This window comes from Paramormyrops kingsleyae, chromosome 25 (genome assembly GCF_048594095.1).
Source record: "Paramormyrops kingsleyae isolate MSU_618 chromosome 25, PKINGS_0.4, whole genome shotgun sequence".
Classification (NCBI taxonomy): Eukaryota; Metazoa; Chordata; class Actinopteri; order Osteoglossiformes; family Mormyridae; genus Paramormyrops; species Paramormyrops kingsleyae.
Genome location: NC_132821.1, coordinates 21,953,582 through 21,969,467, shown reverse-complemented (window position 1 = coordinate 21,969,467; position 15,886 = coordinate 21,953,582). Strand labels below are relative to the sequence as shown.

General features: G+C 54.1%; 1 protein-coding gene across 2 annotated transcripts; it reads right to left on the bottom strand.

Annotated features, from left to right (window-relative positions):
- Positions 1-1,352: 1,352 nt before the first annotated feature.
- fam193a (family with sequence similarity 193 member A) lies at positions 1,353-14,952 on the bottom strand. Of its 2 annotated transcripts, none has more exons than XM_072707268.1 (22): positions 14,565-14,952; positions 12,255-12,320; positions 11,677-11,916; positions 11,218-11,366; positions 10,963-11,130; positions 10,658-10,883; positions 10,377-10,501; positions 10,070-10,217; positions 9,186-9,263; positions 8,812-8,927; positions 8,491-8,736; positions 8,233-8,386; positions 7,912-8,097; positions 7,576-7,812; positions 6,919-7,135; positions 6,611-6,823; positions 4,786-5,074; positions 4,491-4,677; positions 4,181-4,411; positions 2,780-3,569; positions 2,454-2,535; positions 1,353-2,346 (listed from the first exon to the last, which is right to left on the bottom strand). In XM_072707268.1, exons 1-22 carry the CDS (start codon positions 14,778-14,780, stop codon positions 2,253-2,255), a joined length of 4,458 nt encoding a protein of 1,485 aa, XP_072563369.1. In that variant the 5' UTR covers positions 14,781-14,952; the 3' UTR covers positions 1,353-2,252. The 2 variants fall into 2 exon arrangements, with proteins under 2 accessions (XP_072563369.1, XP_072563370.1); XM_072707269.1 differs by having other exon boundaries at positions 6,635-6,823.
- Between the last annotated feature and the right edge of the window lie 934 nt (positions 14,953-15,886).

Sequence of the window (15,886 nt, the reverse complement as noted above, 5' to 3'; positions counted from 1 at the left end):
GAGAAGCTCTGGTAACAATCCAGCAAAAAAAACACAAAAATACTTAAGGGAAATTACAAAGGAGTTTTTTTTTTGTTTGAATACCTAATGATGAATTTGAATTCCCCCCCCTGCATCCTTTTGTTAAATCAATCTTTCAGTATTTCATATGATGCGCGGGCGGCCAAAGCCGCCTCACAGGATGTGAGAGAATGGCGAGGAAGTCCATAGACGACACAAAGCAGACTCCCCCCCCGAACCGGGGTGCCGTCTACGCACGTCGAAGGTCCCTTGCGGTCGACTATCTTTAGAACTTCTCTTCCTGTGCTTTTCGTTTAAACTTTTCAGCACAGTTCGGCTCTCTGGCAGCACAACTCAATATTGAAAACAAGTCTTAAGTACCAAGAGATGCTTAAAATGGTACAGGGGAGATGTACCCCTCCCCCCCCTCAAAAAGACACCTGTTAGGATCTCTTGATCGCGCTCAAATCCCCACAAAATCTTCCTGTTTGCATTTCGGCCGCTGATCTGCCAGAGATCTCACCTCTATCTTTCGTGAGTGCACAGATAAGCCGGGGTAGCGGCCACGTTGCCATGGAGATGCCGCACTCACTAATTTCCCGTGAACTCTATGTGTGTGTGACCTCTCCTTACTATATTTACATGTCTTTACCGGAACCCTCAGCTTCAGAAGGCCCATAGAAGTGACTCACGCCTCACTCTGATTCAACGCGCGAGAAAGCAAGGCACTGAGATTTCAGAATGATCGATGTTCCTATGCAGAGTCAACACGCAACAGGAGATATCAATAAGCCAACTCGCCTTCACAGGCTGACACTGAAAAAGAAAAAGAAAAACTAAATACTCTTCTTCAGCTTCCTGCTATCGGGTGACCTTTAAGAGTCGACTTCACTAGGTCAGTCACATCAGCGGGCCTGGGGCAGGCCCTCCGTCTGCTATTCACCTACATTCGCTTTGGATGTGACGCCATCAATTAGGATTCCGTTTTCAGCGCGGTGCCAAGAATCTGGGGTGTATATCATTCCTTAGCCCCCACCCCACACGGTCACCAGCTCGGCGTGCCTGGCTCCCCCCAAACCTGCAAGCTGGCCTCCCATTAAGGGCTCAACGTCTCCCAGATGACACCTCCATTCTTTTCACTTCCATCAGGCACATTCAGTCCTTACCTCTGCTCATGAAGCGGCTTTCGGCTCTTAGTGGAATAACTTTAGAAGAAACGCGAATCTCCGACGGGGCACAAGGGGGACGCAAGACCTGAAAAAGGTCCAGGATGTGGGGGAACCTGACAGAAAGCAAAGCAGGACCCCCCACCCTTATGAAGAAAAGCTGAAGAAAGAGGCACTGCACACGGGTCCTGCCATACTACTGTATTCCATCTTTCAAAAAAGAAAGACACAGAGCTTTTATATTACTTAACAATATGTTAAAAAGCAGCCGAACTGGCTTCAGTGTTAACACAATATACACTCTATAACAGATCCATAGTGTGAGTAATGTCCTTCTTCCCCGAATTCATTCAGATACAAGCTGGCTACAAACAAAGGGGGGAAAAAAAAGATAAAAGAAAAAAAAAAAATTCGCACAACTTGTACACTTTAAGGACTCAAAATTGGAACTAAGGTTGGTGGGGTCGTTATGTCAAGTATAGGCCTACCTGGCCCCGTGGGGAGGGGGGCAGATTTGTTGGAGGGGGCAAAGGAGGGGGAGGGGGGGGTGGCTGGGAGCTGAGGAAAATTACACGCTCGAACCCGTGTCAGTGACTCGAATGAAGTGCGATGGGGGTGTGTTTGTGTATAAGAAAGCCACAGTAAATATGAGCAAAGGCCATTTTTGTTTTTTTTTTCCTTTCTTTTTTTCCTCTTTAAATCCACCTTTCTTTCCTCAGTCTGCCTCGGAGGGGCCTGAACCCAGACAGACACCATACTAAGCAGCCCAGACAGCAGAAACTGAAGGTAAACGGAGACACAGCCGGCGGCCATGACGGAGAAGCACACAGGGCCCAGAGGGGCCCACAGAGCGCAGCAGATGGATTTTTTTTTTGTCTCATTTCCTTTTTTTTTTTTTAAACCCCCCCCTCCCACCCCTAAAAGTCTTGCGAGAATATTACAGCACATGTGTTCCAGCAGGAGCGGCGGGGACGGGACGTAGGGGCTCGCTGGCCGGGGGAGCACGTTTCACACAGCTGGGGAGGGTCAGGGGTCGCCGGGGTGGTGGGGGGGGGTGGGGGTTGGCGACGCATCCCCCTATGTCCATCAGTGGGCGGCGAAGGTGGCCTTCTTCAAGCTAAAGTTGGACCAGTTGATGGAGAGACGCTGTCGAGTCTGTCTGGCCGAATCCAGGCAAAACCTGACGGGAGAGAGAAAGGGTTCTAGCAATGAGCTACACCGCTACACCCCCAAGATGAGCGTCAAGAAGTCCGCATCAACCGTCTCGCGAACGCCCCCTGCTGGTACCTTTTGAAGTACTCCACCTCCCTCTCGGTCTCGTCCATCTCCACGCTGTCGAGGTCGATGTCTTTGGGCAGGAACACGTCATCTGGGACATTAAGAAAGCAAATGAATACCCGGGGTCGTCACAGGACCGGTGCAGGCGGTGTTGTGAATGAACAGAATACATCAAAGATGGCAGCAGATAGTCGGGGGTGTACACGAAAGCTTTCATCTGCCCCGTTCACACTAGTCTAGGCGCAGCAGTATAGGATCCGTCTAAGGCCCCAACCCCTGGCCAATATGGCAGACGACTGGCTGGCGGGCTTCAGCCGCGAGAGGGAAGCGCTCACCTATGGAATTGCTGTTCTTATCGCCCTTCTTCTTCTTGTTCTTCTTGTTCTTTCCTTTGGGCTGTGGCGACTCTGCACTGGGGGGCTTCCCGTTCAGCTGGGGGGGCTCTGTGGGGGGGGCCGGCTCGGCCACAGCCACCACCTTCTCCTCCTTCACGTGGTTCAGCTGCTTCTTGCTGCTGGAGCTGTTCCTCCTCTCCTCCCTCTTAAGCTCTGAGGCGGCTTCCTCGGCGGGCTTCGATTTACCCTTGACCTCCAGCAGGGCGGCGTCGAAGGCCGGGGGGGTCACCTCCGGCACATTTCTGGGGCTTTCCGGTGACTTTTTCGTCAGCTCCGAAACAGGTACGGCCGGCGGATGCCTCAGCCGCGCCTTGCCGTTCTGTTCCCGCGGCGATGGAGCTGTGGCTTCCGACGGTTTCTCACGGTCGGGACCTGACTGGAGCGGGGTCAGGTCGCCCCCGTTCACCAGGTCCTCGGGGCCAGCTACCCGCTCTATCTGCCCATCCCGGGAGCCGGGCAGATGGACCATGTCACGGAGGAGGTGCTCCTTGCTGTTGCGGAAGCTCTCCAGGACCTTCTGGGCGGACTCTCTCAGGGGCTGTGGGCTCTGAGTGGCCGGGTCGGGCTTGGACCCCTCCTTGGCCCGCTCCTTCTTCTTCTTCTTGGCCGTGCGGAGGTGCTCCTGCAGGTGGAGCAGCTCACGCTTCAGGGCATCCTGCGCCCTCTGCCGCTGCTGCTCCTGCTCCTCCCTCTCTCGAGCCTCTGCCTCCACCCGCGCCTTCTCCTCCATCTGCAACGGGACACGGTCGCAGCAGAGCAAGCAGCTTAAACACCGGTCGCCAATCTCAGAACCCTCGGCCATTTTAACATCAGCGCATTAGATCTAGGCAAACTTTAGGGGGGAATAGGGTCGGGGGGTCCTTAAGCTGTCACAGAAAAACAGCAATTAAAGCAGGATATAGTGATGCAAAACCTGTGTAGCACATGCGCAGCACTCATGCAGCACCTGTGCAGAATACTCCCAGGACCCACCCAGCACACCAACAGCACCCATGCAGCGCCCGCATAGCACACCAACAGCACCCATGCAGCGCCCGCATAGCACACCAACAGCACCCATACAGCGCCCGCATTGCGCATCAACAGCACCCATGCAGCGCCCGCATTGCGCATCAACAGCACCCATGCAGCGCCCGCATTGCGCATCAACAGCACCCATGCAGCGCCCGCATTGCGCATCAACAGCACCCATGCAGCACCCGCATTGCGCATCAACAGCACCCATGCAGCACCCGCATAGCACACCAACAGCACCCATGCAGCGCCCGCATAGCACACCAACAGCACCCATGCAGAACCTGTGCAGAATATTCGTGGCACCGCAAGCACACACGCAGCTACCTTCTTCTGCTTATGCCGGGCCCTCTTGGCCGCCTTGGCACCGCTGGTGGGCTTGCTGTCACTGCTGTTGATGAACTGCAGAAGGTCCTCCACCTTGCGGTGGTCCTCCACGCCCTCCCGCTCCGGCACCGTCTCCTCCTTCTTCGGCTGCTCCTCCTTTCGCTTGGTGAGGCGCAGGCGCAGCTTCTCGCGCATCTCCGCAAAATTGCGGCTCGTGGGGGCCGCGGGAGGCTATGGAAAATGGGCCAAGGTCTGACACCGAGTGCGACACTAAACGTAGACGGTGGACGGGGCCAAGACCGAGACCTACCCCACCGTGGCCGAAGAATTCACAGTAGCAGCAGTCGCAGTACTTTCCTTCCTTCTGATTGGTGGAGGTGGAGGTGCTGGAGCTGTGTTCGGAGCAGCTGTCCTCGTCCGGGCTCTCGTCACCATCGTAGGGCTGGTGGTCGTAGGCACCGTTGGCCTCACACCGGTGCCCCTCGCAGTCCGGGTCGCTGTCGGGTCAAACGTGGGGGATCTTAAGCTCCAAACTCAATCCTCATTCTCACACAAAAAGTTGGATTTAGCCAAAAGAAACAATCGGGGAGTTTTAAACGGCTGACCTGCAGACGCTGGGCGGGGCGCTGACGCAGCTCTCGACTGGCGGAGCGGCGGTGGGCTCGCCCGGTGGGAGGTAGAGGGCTGGGTGGGGGGCATCCAGGAAGCCTGGGGCCGGGGCAACTCTCTTGGGGAAGTGCGGGGAGGCGACGGCTGGAAGGTGGGCCGCCGAGGCCGGGGGGAGAGGTGGCCCAGTAAGGGGAGGTAGGGAGGCCAGGCCCGTGGGGCTGCTGTGGGGGGCGACGGGGTTAGGGAGCCGGTGCTCCTCTTTGCAGATGCTGTGGAACACGTCACCTGTGGGGAACGTGGGGAGGGGGGTCATGCTTTAATAAAACGAGGTATCAGTGTAAACATGGTGGTTAGGCTTAAACAATTTTTAATTTAACCCTCTGGGGTCGGCGGTCCCACCGGCGGGATCTGACAGAAATTTTGCCAAACCGTTTAAATAACTCTGCGAGTTTTTATCATATACATATTTAAAAAACACCCTCAGAAACCTTGGACGGTCTACTTTTCAAATATATATAGGTAGAAACTAAATATATTTTTACAGCTTCGTGATACGAATATAAAGAACAAGAGTGACTGACTTAAGCGTCAGCGTCTCGAAGCGGCTCTGATCGCCCACCCACTTTGCAAATCGCGATATTCGCATGATAATAACATGATAATCCGACAGTTAGTATTGGGTAAAGAAATATGTGAATACGGCCATTGTGACCGAAATAAACAAGAGCACATGTCTGGGTAGTGTTTACACTGATCGGCTACAATATAGCACACGGATTCGTCTCTGCCGCTGAAGCTTTGCCCCAGTGTTGCCACTTTCAGCAGCGAAGCTCATACCTGCGTTCATGGCTCAGTGGGCTAAGCCTGTGTGCCTGTAATCATACGGTCGCCAGTTCAAACCCAGCATATTTAGAACGTGAATAGCGACCTTCAGCTGAGAGCGGTCCTACACGCTCCCGACGCAAGTAAAACAAAGGTCATGTGGTTTGCTTTTTTGCCGATTTAACATACTTTAATACTTCCAACAATGGAAGTTTTCAAAAGACGACAGATTATGGTGTTTTTTTCATGATTCTACATAATGATTTCAGCGAGATATAAACTGAAATACGCGAGAAAGATACGCGGTCGACGATGCCCTCGTCCCCAGAGCGTTAACTCTGCATAGGCACTGCATCATCTGTATATGGTCACAATTTTTCATTCCATCTACCAATAAACTGTGAAAAGGAATTTATTGTTGGTACTTTTCTTGCGTTTCAAACTGCCTTTCCAAAGTGATGGGTGTGGGGTGCAGTGACATTCCAGACTGACGGGCCATTGACAGTATGCAAACTACTACAGGTGTGAGGACACCTATCTCATCAATATTCATTGACATTTAGAGTGTCACTCTAAAGTGCTAACACTTTAGTAATCAAACCATATAAAATTTCAGAATGTCTCTTTCACCTATGTGTAGCCAACCCGTGTCTATAATTCAGAGCTCAAAAGCCTTTGCTAGAAATGTCTGCAATGTGATTTTTTACAATGTCTCAGCATGTCTGAAAATAGGTTTTTGAAAAGCATATGTTTAAAGTTGATTTTAACAAAAAATAGAATAAAAACATTCTAAGTGGTCTCAGTTTGTGCTGAATAAAAGCAAATGTAACACTTTGGGGTAAATGTTTTTTAGACAGGTGAAATATTTTAAAATGTCAAGGTGTGTCAGACTACCCCGAAAGTGGCTGAGAGGCCGCAGACTCTAGAGGGTTAAAGCATCCCAAGTGACCAGATGAAATCACAGCAGGGTCACAGGGTTGGGCGGTCGGCCATGATTACTTGACTGAGCGCCGGACGACGTACAGGCCCCCGGGGGTGTGGACATGGCCGCCCCCAGCGTCCCCTTGCTGGCCTCCATGAAGGCGTCCTGGAAGCTGTAAAGACACTTCTTTTTGGCGCCGTTTTTCCTCTCTTTCGTCTCCGTGGGGACAGGGGCCTCACCGCCTGCCGCCGTGGGCGGGACTTCCGGAAGCGGCGGTCCTATCATATCACCTTTTTTAGAGACAGAACTGCGTTTTAGCCACGCACGCTGGCGGGCGGCCGCGGATCAGAACGGCCCTGGGTTCGAGCGCGGCGGCCTGCCTCACCCGGCAAGGAGTCCTGGAGGAAGAGGGCGGGGTTCCAGCTCTTGATGACGTTGGTGTCCCAGATGTTTTCGAACTTGAGCGACGGACACTGGAGGGCGCTGTTCCAGTCGGCTGCAGCGTTCCCGAAGCAGTTCTGGTACACGTGGTCGGGGAGCGAGGGCGGGAACACCGGGTGTTTACTGCTCGGGTGACTGGACGTCGGGGTAGACGGCAGCGTCTGAACGGCAGCCCCAAAAAAAAGGATCAGTGTTCAGGTTTATTTCCATTTTTATTTGCGTAACAAACTACTCTAAGACATATAAACTTAAATGTTTGGTTCTCAATTGTGAGGGAACGTTTATAAGGTTTCTGTGAACTCAGCAGCAGTGCTTGGGGTGATTAAGTAGCCTGGATGATGGCTGCCCCCTTGTGGCAAACCTGAAGACAGCACAAAAAAAGCCACAGCCTCCAGGAGCAGGACCAACACTGGGTAAATAACACTAGGTAAATAACACTGGAGAGGACTGGGTTAGTTTCTTTGGTCATTAACACGGGAGTGAGTGTGGAGAAACAATATAAAAACTGTGAACAACAAAGGAAGCTGTCTCTGCACTATCCTCAGAAAGGGGGCACCTTACCATAATATTTACAGTACTCAGGCAAAGAGGGCAGTGTTACCTTGCTGTGTGGCAGGGGGGCACTGGGGTAGACCGTAGGGTGCAGGAGGGGCCGGGGTAGGTGCGAGAGGCCGTGTAGGGGCAGGTGGCCGTGGATGTGAGGGTACAGGTGCAAAGCAGGATGGGAGCCTTTCTCCGGGAGGAAGGCATGCCCGGCGGGGTGCGGGCGACCGGGCGGGAGGCCAGACAGGGCCTGGCTGCAGGCGTGGCACTCGCAGGGCTGTGGGCTGGGCTCCGTCTGCAGAGAACCAATCAGGATACGTTCTTTTTAACACTCACATGCTCACATTTTCCCCACAATATCACACGTTCTGTCCGACCGGCAGCTAATAACAACCTGCTGGTGTGGGTACGACGGTGGTGGGCTGTCATTCTGAGAGGACCCTCTGACAGAGCTCCTGCTTCCTGGGGAGAGCGCCCCCTGCTGTCCCGGAGGCTCCCCGCCACTCTCCCCATCCGCCTCCTCCTCATCAGCCTCGGATGAACTGGTACTGGAGCTGGAGCTGCTGCTGGCTCTGGGAGACTGGAGTGGTGGTTGGGGTGGGGGGGGATTGGAGAAGGGTGGGTTATTCAACAAACCACCGCAGGACAATCGCGTAGGGGGATGTTTCTGCGGGGTCCGCAGACCACGTTTAACAGGAGAGACTGCGGGTCCCACCTCGTGCTTGCAGGGCATGTCCTCGCCCCCGCCATTCAGCTCGCCGTGGAGCCCGTTCACGGCAGCCAGCACCTTGGGGTCAGCGTAGCCGCCTAGCGGGTAAATATCTGGAAACTTCTCCGAGAGCAGAGGCACTTCGTCATCTTCGCCGCCCCTACCCGATTAAAAAAAAAAAAAGAATTAATTTAACAATAATTATAAAAGAGACCATACATGGGGTGTTGTGGCCGGACAGGTGCGGGGACGCGACACACTCACAGGGCGGGGGCGTCGTCACTGGCAGGGAGGCGAGCCGCCCGCTGTACCGGGACGGGGGAGCTGGAAGCCGAGCCAGAGGCAGAGCTAGCCGAGGACACGCTGGGCTGCAGCGCCACCTGCAGGAAGTCCGGTGCCGGCGCGGACCCCGGGGGAAGGGGGAGGCGCACGTGGAGGTCATCCGTGACGGGGGAATCCATGATGCCACATGTCAGGATGTGGGACAGACTGCAGTCATCGCAGGCACATCTAAGAGGGAGTGGACACTGCATTATAAAGAGGCCGGTATAGATCAGCCTTCAGCCAGTGGGGCGGGTGACAGACCTCCTGCGGTAGTTGCAGTTGGGACAGTCCGGCATGCTTATTCGGGATGACAGCGCCTGCCTCATGGCCTCTGTAAAGTTCCCTTCTCCAGGGGGGGACTTCTTGCTGTTCGTTAACTGAAGACGACAAAAAAAAAACGGAAGAAAAACTTTCTTTCATGCACACTCTGTCGCCACAGTTCAACCAGGGCGGGCGGGGTGGGGGTGGGGGGGTTTACACGTGGTGTTTTCCGCAGGCCTCCGATGGGGGCACCATTTCCTCATAAGTCTGGGCCGGGCTCCATAAACGCTCGTCAAGGAGGTTACAAGCGGCGCCAACAGGTCCAGACACACGCAAGCTTCAAAGACGGGCATTTAAGTCTGCATGGTCCTTACCTGCTCTTCGATGAACCTCCTCTGCTTGAAGAATTCCCAGTCTTCCTTCAACATGCGCTGCTTGGTCTTCAGTGACATCTTTAGAGAATAATGAACGAGGGACGGGGAGGGAAAAAAAAAGGAAAAAGAACAGGTTTCACCCATGTCAGAAACTTTCTGGAAGACACCCCTGGCAAACGGCGGACTACAGCCATTAACTGTCAGTCACCACAAAATCACAGGACAGAGGGGATAAATCGGCAAGGGCAAATAGGCAGGTGAAAGACATCGTGACAGGCTAAAATGCCATTCCGGTGACAAATATCTGCCTGATCTGGCAAAGGGACTGAAATCATGACGGTGGAACAATAGGACACAGGCAGACAGAGGTGACAGTGACACACACGCCTTCCCCAACGACACGGGAACGTTGAAAGGCAAAGCAGAAACAGCAGCTTGCTGGGAACTTCTGTATATCCGCATGAGGGGGATGTGAGATTCAGCTCGTGACATCATCAGACAGTCCATCGGGCTCAAAAAACACTTATGATTCTGTCAAAAAAAACTTTCACGGGATTTTATGGCCGTACAACAAAGGATCGGAAAGACACCAAACCGACGCCTCCACAGTCGAGATGAATCCTAATCTGAGGAGACAAATTTGAGGCTCTGACCCCCCCCCCCCCCCCCACATCACGGTTCGCATCACCGTGGGCTTCTGCAGTTCGTTTATTTCATGTGGTTCTGGCTTTTAGCGTTAAACCGCTAAAGCAGACGGCACCTGAACCGAACAGTGTTCTTTTAAGGGTCCGTTTCTAACCACTTTTGCTAACTGGGCTGCGGTGGCGGTATCATTTTTAGACACAGGATATGGCGTGCGGTCGGTGCGGGTCTTGTGACCTCACCTGCTTGTCCACATAGTCGTCGATGCGCTTCTCGCATTCCAGCCACTCGGCGGCCACCGCATGCATCTCGCGCTCCAGCTGCTGGTAGTTCTCCAGCAAGGTGCGGTACATGTCCTCACTGTAGGAGTCCCGTGACGCCGTCCCGTGCCTGTCCGGCCACACACGAGCCATTTCAGTCACCCGGCACAAAACGTTCAGTCTGTCGACCCCACCCCCATCCCCAGGCAAACTGGCCCCGCCTCCATCACAATGGCCGTGCCTCAAGTCAACTGGCCTCATGCCCCCCCCCCCTGCCCGGCACAGTCACCTCAGCTGGGCCACCAGTGACGGCAGGCTGCCGTGCAACAGTGGCTCCGAGAAGACAAGGTTCTCGAACAGGTGCTTGTTGTGCAGCTCCCACGTCACTTGGAACTTCTGCAGGTGCTCGTTCTCCTACGGGACAAGGAACCCAGGGCCAGCAGTGAGGATCCACAGTGAAGTCACCATTCCGGAATAACGCCACCATGCTCCGGGCCACACCCCCTCGAGGCCCCATCTCCATAGCCAACCCCCCGAGGCCACACCAGAAAAATACCGAATGAGACTCACCAGCGTGAGGAGGAAGGTGCTGATTGTGCGGGCCGCCTGGCAGAGGGCGCTGTACTCCTCCAGGAGGAGGGACATGAACTGGTGCGCCTGGGGGGGGCCCTGCACGGCCGGCGCCTTGGAGCCCGCGGACAGGTGTTTCAGGAGGCGCACCTTCATCTCCAGCACATACTCGCGGGCCTGCTGCTCCAGGCGCTGGTACAGCTGGTAGGGATCCTTCTCACAGAGTCTGGGGGGGGGGGGGGTTTGGGGGTTAGCGGGGCACCACTCCATGGGGCTGTAGATACACATCAAGACCATCAGCATACCTGTCGACCAGCTCCTTCATGCTCTCCTGGTCCCGGTCGAGCGGCTGGTCGTGGTCGTCGGCCAGCGGCGTGCCCGTCTGCCGGTAAATGCACCGGACCAGGTACCGGACCTCGGACCAGTAGTTTTGAAGCTGCTGAGACTCCCTCTCCGACTCGGCCGATATCTCCCTGTAAGGCGAGAAGCAGGACCGGTCAAGATGGGTCGCTCTACCGAGCCCCGACCGGATCCCGAACCCAGATGGGGATGGGCCTCACCTCCGCTCCACACAGGCCTCGCAGCCACATGACGGGTCGGAGGGGACAGGGGCGCCCAGATCCGGGGATGGCAGCGTCGGGGACCCGCCGATGGGCTCCGAGGCCGAGCTGCTGGGGCCCATGGGCATGTGCAACAGGAAGTCTTGGCTCTGGGTCAAAAAAATGAAGCGGCGATGTGTTAAAGGCGGCGGGGACGGAGGCACAGGATTTCCTGTGGCCGCTCTGAGTCACTAGCCCGTGGAAGCGTTCGAACGCAGAGAGGGAAGGCAAGAGCCCAGGTGAACCCAGTCTGTCAGGCCTCCTTGCGGACAACGTGGCTCCCTATCGTTGGCGCCGTTGCCAGTTCCGTAGTTTCATTATACGTTACGCGGCAAGTGATGGCCGGCCAGCGTGGGGGCCACTGCAGACGGGGGTTTTACCGACCCCATGGTGACCGAGTACCCTCCCCCCCCCCCTCACCGGCAAGGGCTGCTCGGGGGCGGCGGGTCGCTCCTCCGTCTCCACAGTGCGCCGGCACTCGGGACACACCCACAGGGGCAGCTGCAGCAGGCCGCCGGCTTTGGGCGAGCCGCAAGTGCCGCTCGAGCCCGTCGAACTGGCGTCCAGGGGCGGGCAGTCCTTACGCTCGCTCCGGCAGAGGAGGCAGCGCTCCCCAGCTGTGTACGGTGCCCTCTGCCCCAGACCAAAGGTGAAGGGAGTCTGTAGGGAAGAGGGTGGACGGGGGACGGGGGTTCACAAAGGTGGGAGGAGTCGGTGAGACAGCCGGCAGATACCGGCCACCGTGACGGGAACGGAAACAGGCAGCCAATATATGTCCTGCTCCGCGAGTCCCGCGAGCTGAAAACACAGCTGCCGTAAAAACGCTCACGTGCTGGGGGAGGAAACCACATGTGCTACCTTGGGGGGAGGATGTTTTAAAAGCAGCATTCAAAATGCCCAACTGAGTGCAAGCCCCTCAACCACACGTAATACATAACGACCGGCACCGCTACTGGAGAGCTCCCCCCAGAGGTCAAACACAGGAGCAGCAACATTACCTGCATGACGTTTGTAAACTCGGGATTCGCCGGCCCTTCAGAGAACTGCATGCCGTTCATGGAGACCTGTGCAGGACAAGGGACAGGTAGCACGCCGCTGTTAGCACCCGAAAGCACGAGCACTTCTCAGCGATTTCCTCATGCCGCCAGGGTAGCGTTGCACACAAAAGGACAGCAGGGGGCGATGTCACGGTGAAGGGTGTGTTATTGGTGCCCGCCGTATCGCTGGACACACCTTGGGATTGCTTACGGACCCACATGGTCAAACAATTCCAGCAGTGTGATACCAGGACACAAATATATGCAGCGCACGTAGGGATGGAGCAGGAGGAGCCGCACGTCTGGGATGGACTCCGGGAGATGGGCTGATGGTGAACACAGTGTTGCATGAAAGCGTATCAAGGGAGAAAATAGGATACTTATTCAGCTGCGGTCTGTCAGAATGGGGCCCGACTGCCCCACCATGTTAATGGGGGGGGCTGTCTGCGAAAGGCTGCGGGTTCAACCACACTCTTTAGCTGGTTTAAATGGATAAAGGCGACAACTAATAACCAAACGTATCGGTTATATGAAAACACTAACGGCTCGACCAACCGGTGCTATGGGTCTGTGGGTTAAAACCTAGTGCCTGTGTTTGGAAGGTCATGAGTTTGAATCCCATTGCCGGCAGGTTGGGCCACCCGAGCAAAGGTTCTTAACCCCAAAACCTGCTCCAGATGTACTGGACAAACAGACCCCTATTAGTGCCTCCCATATGAGAGTAATAGGGGATAATTAAGGACGCATGAAAATGAAAGAATGTTTTATGAACCTGTACTTATGCCTGTACAGATGGCAAATCGTCATCGAGGACAGAAGTGGGTGGGAATTCAAAATACACGGGTGCCGTCGCTCAGACCGTTTCCTCGCCATTCGCAGTGGTGACCTGATCCAGGATCAGTTGGAGTTCAAACTAAATGTACCATTCACCTCTGCTAATCGCCAGCAACACATGCCACCACCCCACCTCCAAGCGTTACCTACCCAGGCACCATGAATTCAGGTTCACATCTGCAGTTCTCTCTCTAAAACACAAACTGCTTTAGACTCGCGATGGGCAGTATCCCCCTCCGGCCTACGGGCCAGTGTTTACGCCGGTCGGTGTGGCTCAGCAGGTTGGGACTCTGAAACTGGACATCAGGTCAAATCCCAGGGTCAGCAGTGTGGTGTCACTACTGGGCCTGGATCAAGGCCCTTAACCCCCAGTTGATCCACAGAATGTCTGACCCTGCTGTCACAACTGAATGTCGCTTTGGGTAAAAGCATCTGTTAATTTAATGGTCTCATATCCATGGAGTCCCATCTATCAGACAGCATAAATTATCCACGATTGTACACAACACTGCCATTTTTATTCATCCATAACTTACAGCCAGACCCTCACAAAAGTTGTAATTTCCCCCCAAACTATAACTCAACAGATAGGGGGAGAATATACACAATAGCAGAATGTAACAGCCTTGGTGTAAATTTAGATATTGATCAGCAGAGACAAAACCTTAACGGAGGGTCAATACAAATTTAAGTCACAGGATGCGACTTTTATTTAGCTGCTGACCGTGGATTTTATTACCTGTAAGCTTCAATCAGGCGGTAAGAATCATGTCTGATAAAACGATACCGCTAATAAAACGCTTAAATGACACCAATCGCATGCTTTAGATGCCATCCGGAAAGCGGCCGGTTAAGCCGTGCAGTTTCACCTGAAATGACACGAACCGGGTCTGCCGCAAAGAGAAGCGGAGGTGTGCAGATGCTGGGGCGCGCTTGGTGCCCAGGGCAGGGCAGGGCAGGGCAGGGAGTAAGCGAGGCCCTCTGGGCACCAGCAGGGCCATCCTGCCCGGTCCAGCTGGGCGATCTGCGGATCTGTCCCTATTGCCCCTGTGAAGACACCCCCGCCCCCTCCCTCTCCCTGGGGAGACACAGCTACCTCCGGCCCACTAACCGGCGACTAGTTAGTAGCTGGCAGCCTTACAGGTTGTGTTTATAGCCCGTGGAGCTTTGATCGGAAGCGTTTACAAGGCGTCAGTAGATGAGCCCCGATGTCCCGGGTCAAGCAGCTATCGACCGTGGGGGACGGGGGGGGGGGCGTCGTTACCTAGCCCTCCTCAGCACCGCGGCAGGGCCATCAGGCACCGAGATGCCCGTCTCTCGTCCCCGTCCTCGGGACTAACACCCCCACAGCCGGCTGTGTGCGGTTGTCACGGCCCCGTCGGGGAGGGAGACAGGGGGCAGGCAGGCTGTCACCTCACCCCGGTCAGGCAGCCTTACCTCTCCGCGCAGGCCCGCAACTCCACCGGCACCAGTACTCCCCGTGCCTCCCGCTGTCAGGAAGCCCATCACGGAGGAGGGTGACCCCGCCTGGGGACTCCGGGCCGCGGCCGGGGCGCCGGCCTTGCCGCCGACTGCGCCGCTGCAGCCGGTGCCGCCACCGCCCCGCTTGTTCTTCCTGCGTTTCGCTCCGCGCTTGGCGTCGGTCGGGCTCATTTCTCCGCTGAACTAAGAGACAACTTGCCGTCTAGAGAGGGCGGGGTCTCGGGAGGAACTGCCGGGCTCTGCAGCCGCAATCGGAATAAAGAAAAGCAATATTACAGACTCCAAAATATCCAGTCACTCTGTATCTTCGGAGGGCTTATAGACTTCAGATTCCAATATGGCCGACCAGACAGGCTGCTGGACCTTGCGTTTCACGCATCTGCGTGGAAAGGTTTTCCTGCGCATTTAAGGGCATTCTGGGAATCGTAGTTCTTATTTAAACCCATACCGACGGTCTCCGTCCCAGTGTTTCTCGCACATAAACCTACAAATCCCAGCATGTCTTTTGTTATTGACATACGATTACCGTGATGCGTACTGCTTGTTGTAGTCTTTTGTGTGGCAAAGCTACTTTTTTTTTGTTGTTGTCAGTGTGTTTTGAGGGTGGGATAAGGGTAGCGAGCTATTTAGACGGAAATAATCTACATAAGTTATATTGGTCAACAAGTCAACAAATTTTTCAGAAATATTACCATCAGGTGAATAGATGAATACTTCTGTAAAAGTACATTAAGAGGCGTAGGCCTTTAATGTTTATGAAGGTACTGGAATGATTTATGCGGGACATATGATTATATACGCTTCAATAAAATAATGCCACGATTATTCAGAACAATACTGAAAGCCAGACATTTGACCTTTTTATGTTAACTTGCGCTTAATGCTTTAGGTAGTTAACATATTTCTGGTCGGACTTGCAGACTCGCATGGGCGTGATACCCCAGGCAACAGGAAAATGTGAATTGTTATACTTAAGAAATTAAAGAAAAGTGTGTTTTGTGGAATATTAGTCATCATGAAATTTATTTTACATATTACAATTATGACTTAATTTACGATCCGGTATAAATAATACTAAATGTTAACTATGATTAAATTATTTAATTGATCGATTGCTTGCATGTTTCATTTTAATTGTTTAAGCTTAGTTTCTAAGGAAAATAATTAAACTCTAAATTGATGTAGGGACTTCAACTAGTCTATAGATGGCACTGTTTTCCAGCAGTTTTATTTTAGCAACGTGAAGAGGGCATATCGTCCTACCTGTAGTGGCACAT

Coding starts and splice junctions, on each gene's coding strand:
- fam193a (XM_072707268.1), bottom strand. CDS start 14,780: ATGAGCCCGACCGACGCCAAGCGCGGAGCGAAACGCAGGAAGAACAAG. Junction 8,737..8,811: donor AACTGCAACTACCGCAGGAG/GTCTGTCACCCG, acceptor ACTCCCTCTTAG/ATGTGCCTGCGATGACTGCA. Junction 6,824..6,918: donor CCTCCAGGACTCCTTGCCGG/GTGAGGCAGGCC, acceptor TCTCTAAAAAAG/GTGATATGATAGGACCGCCG.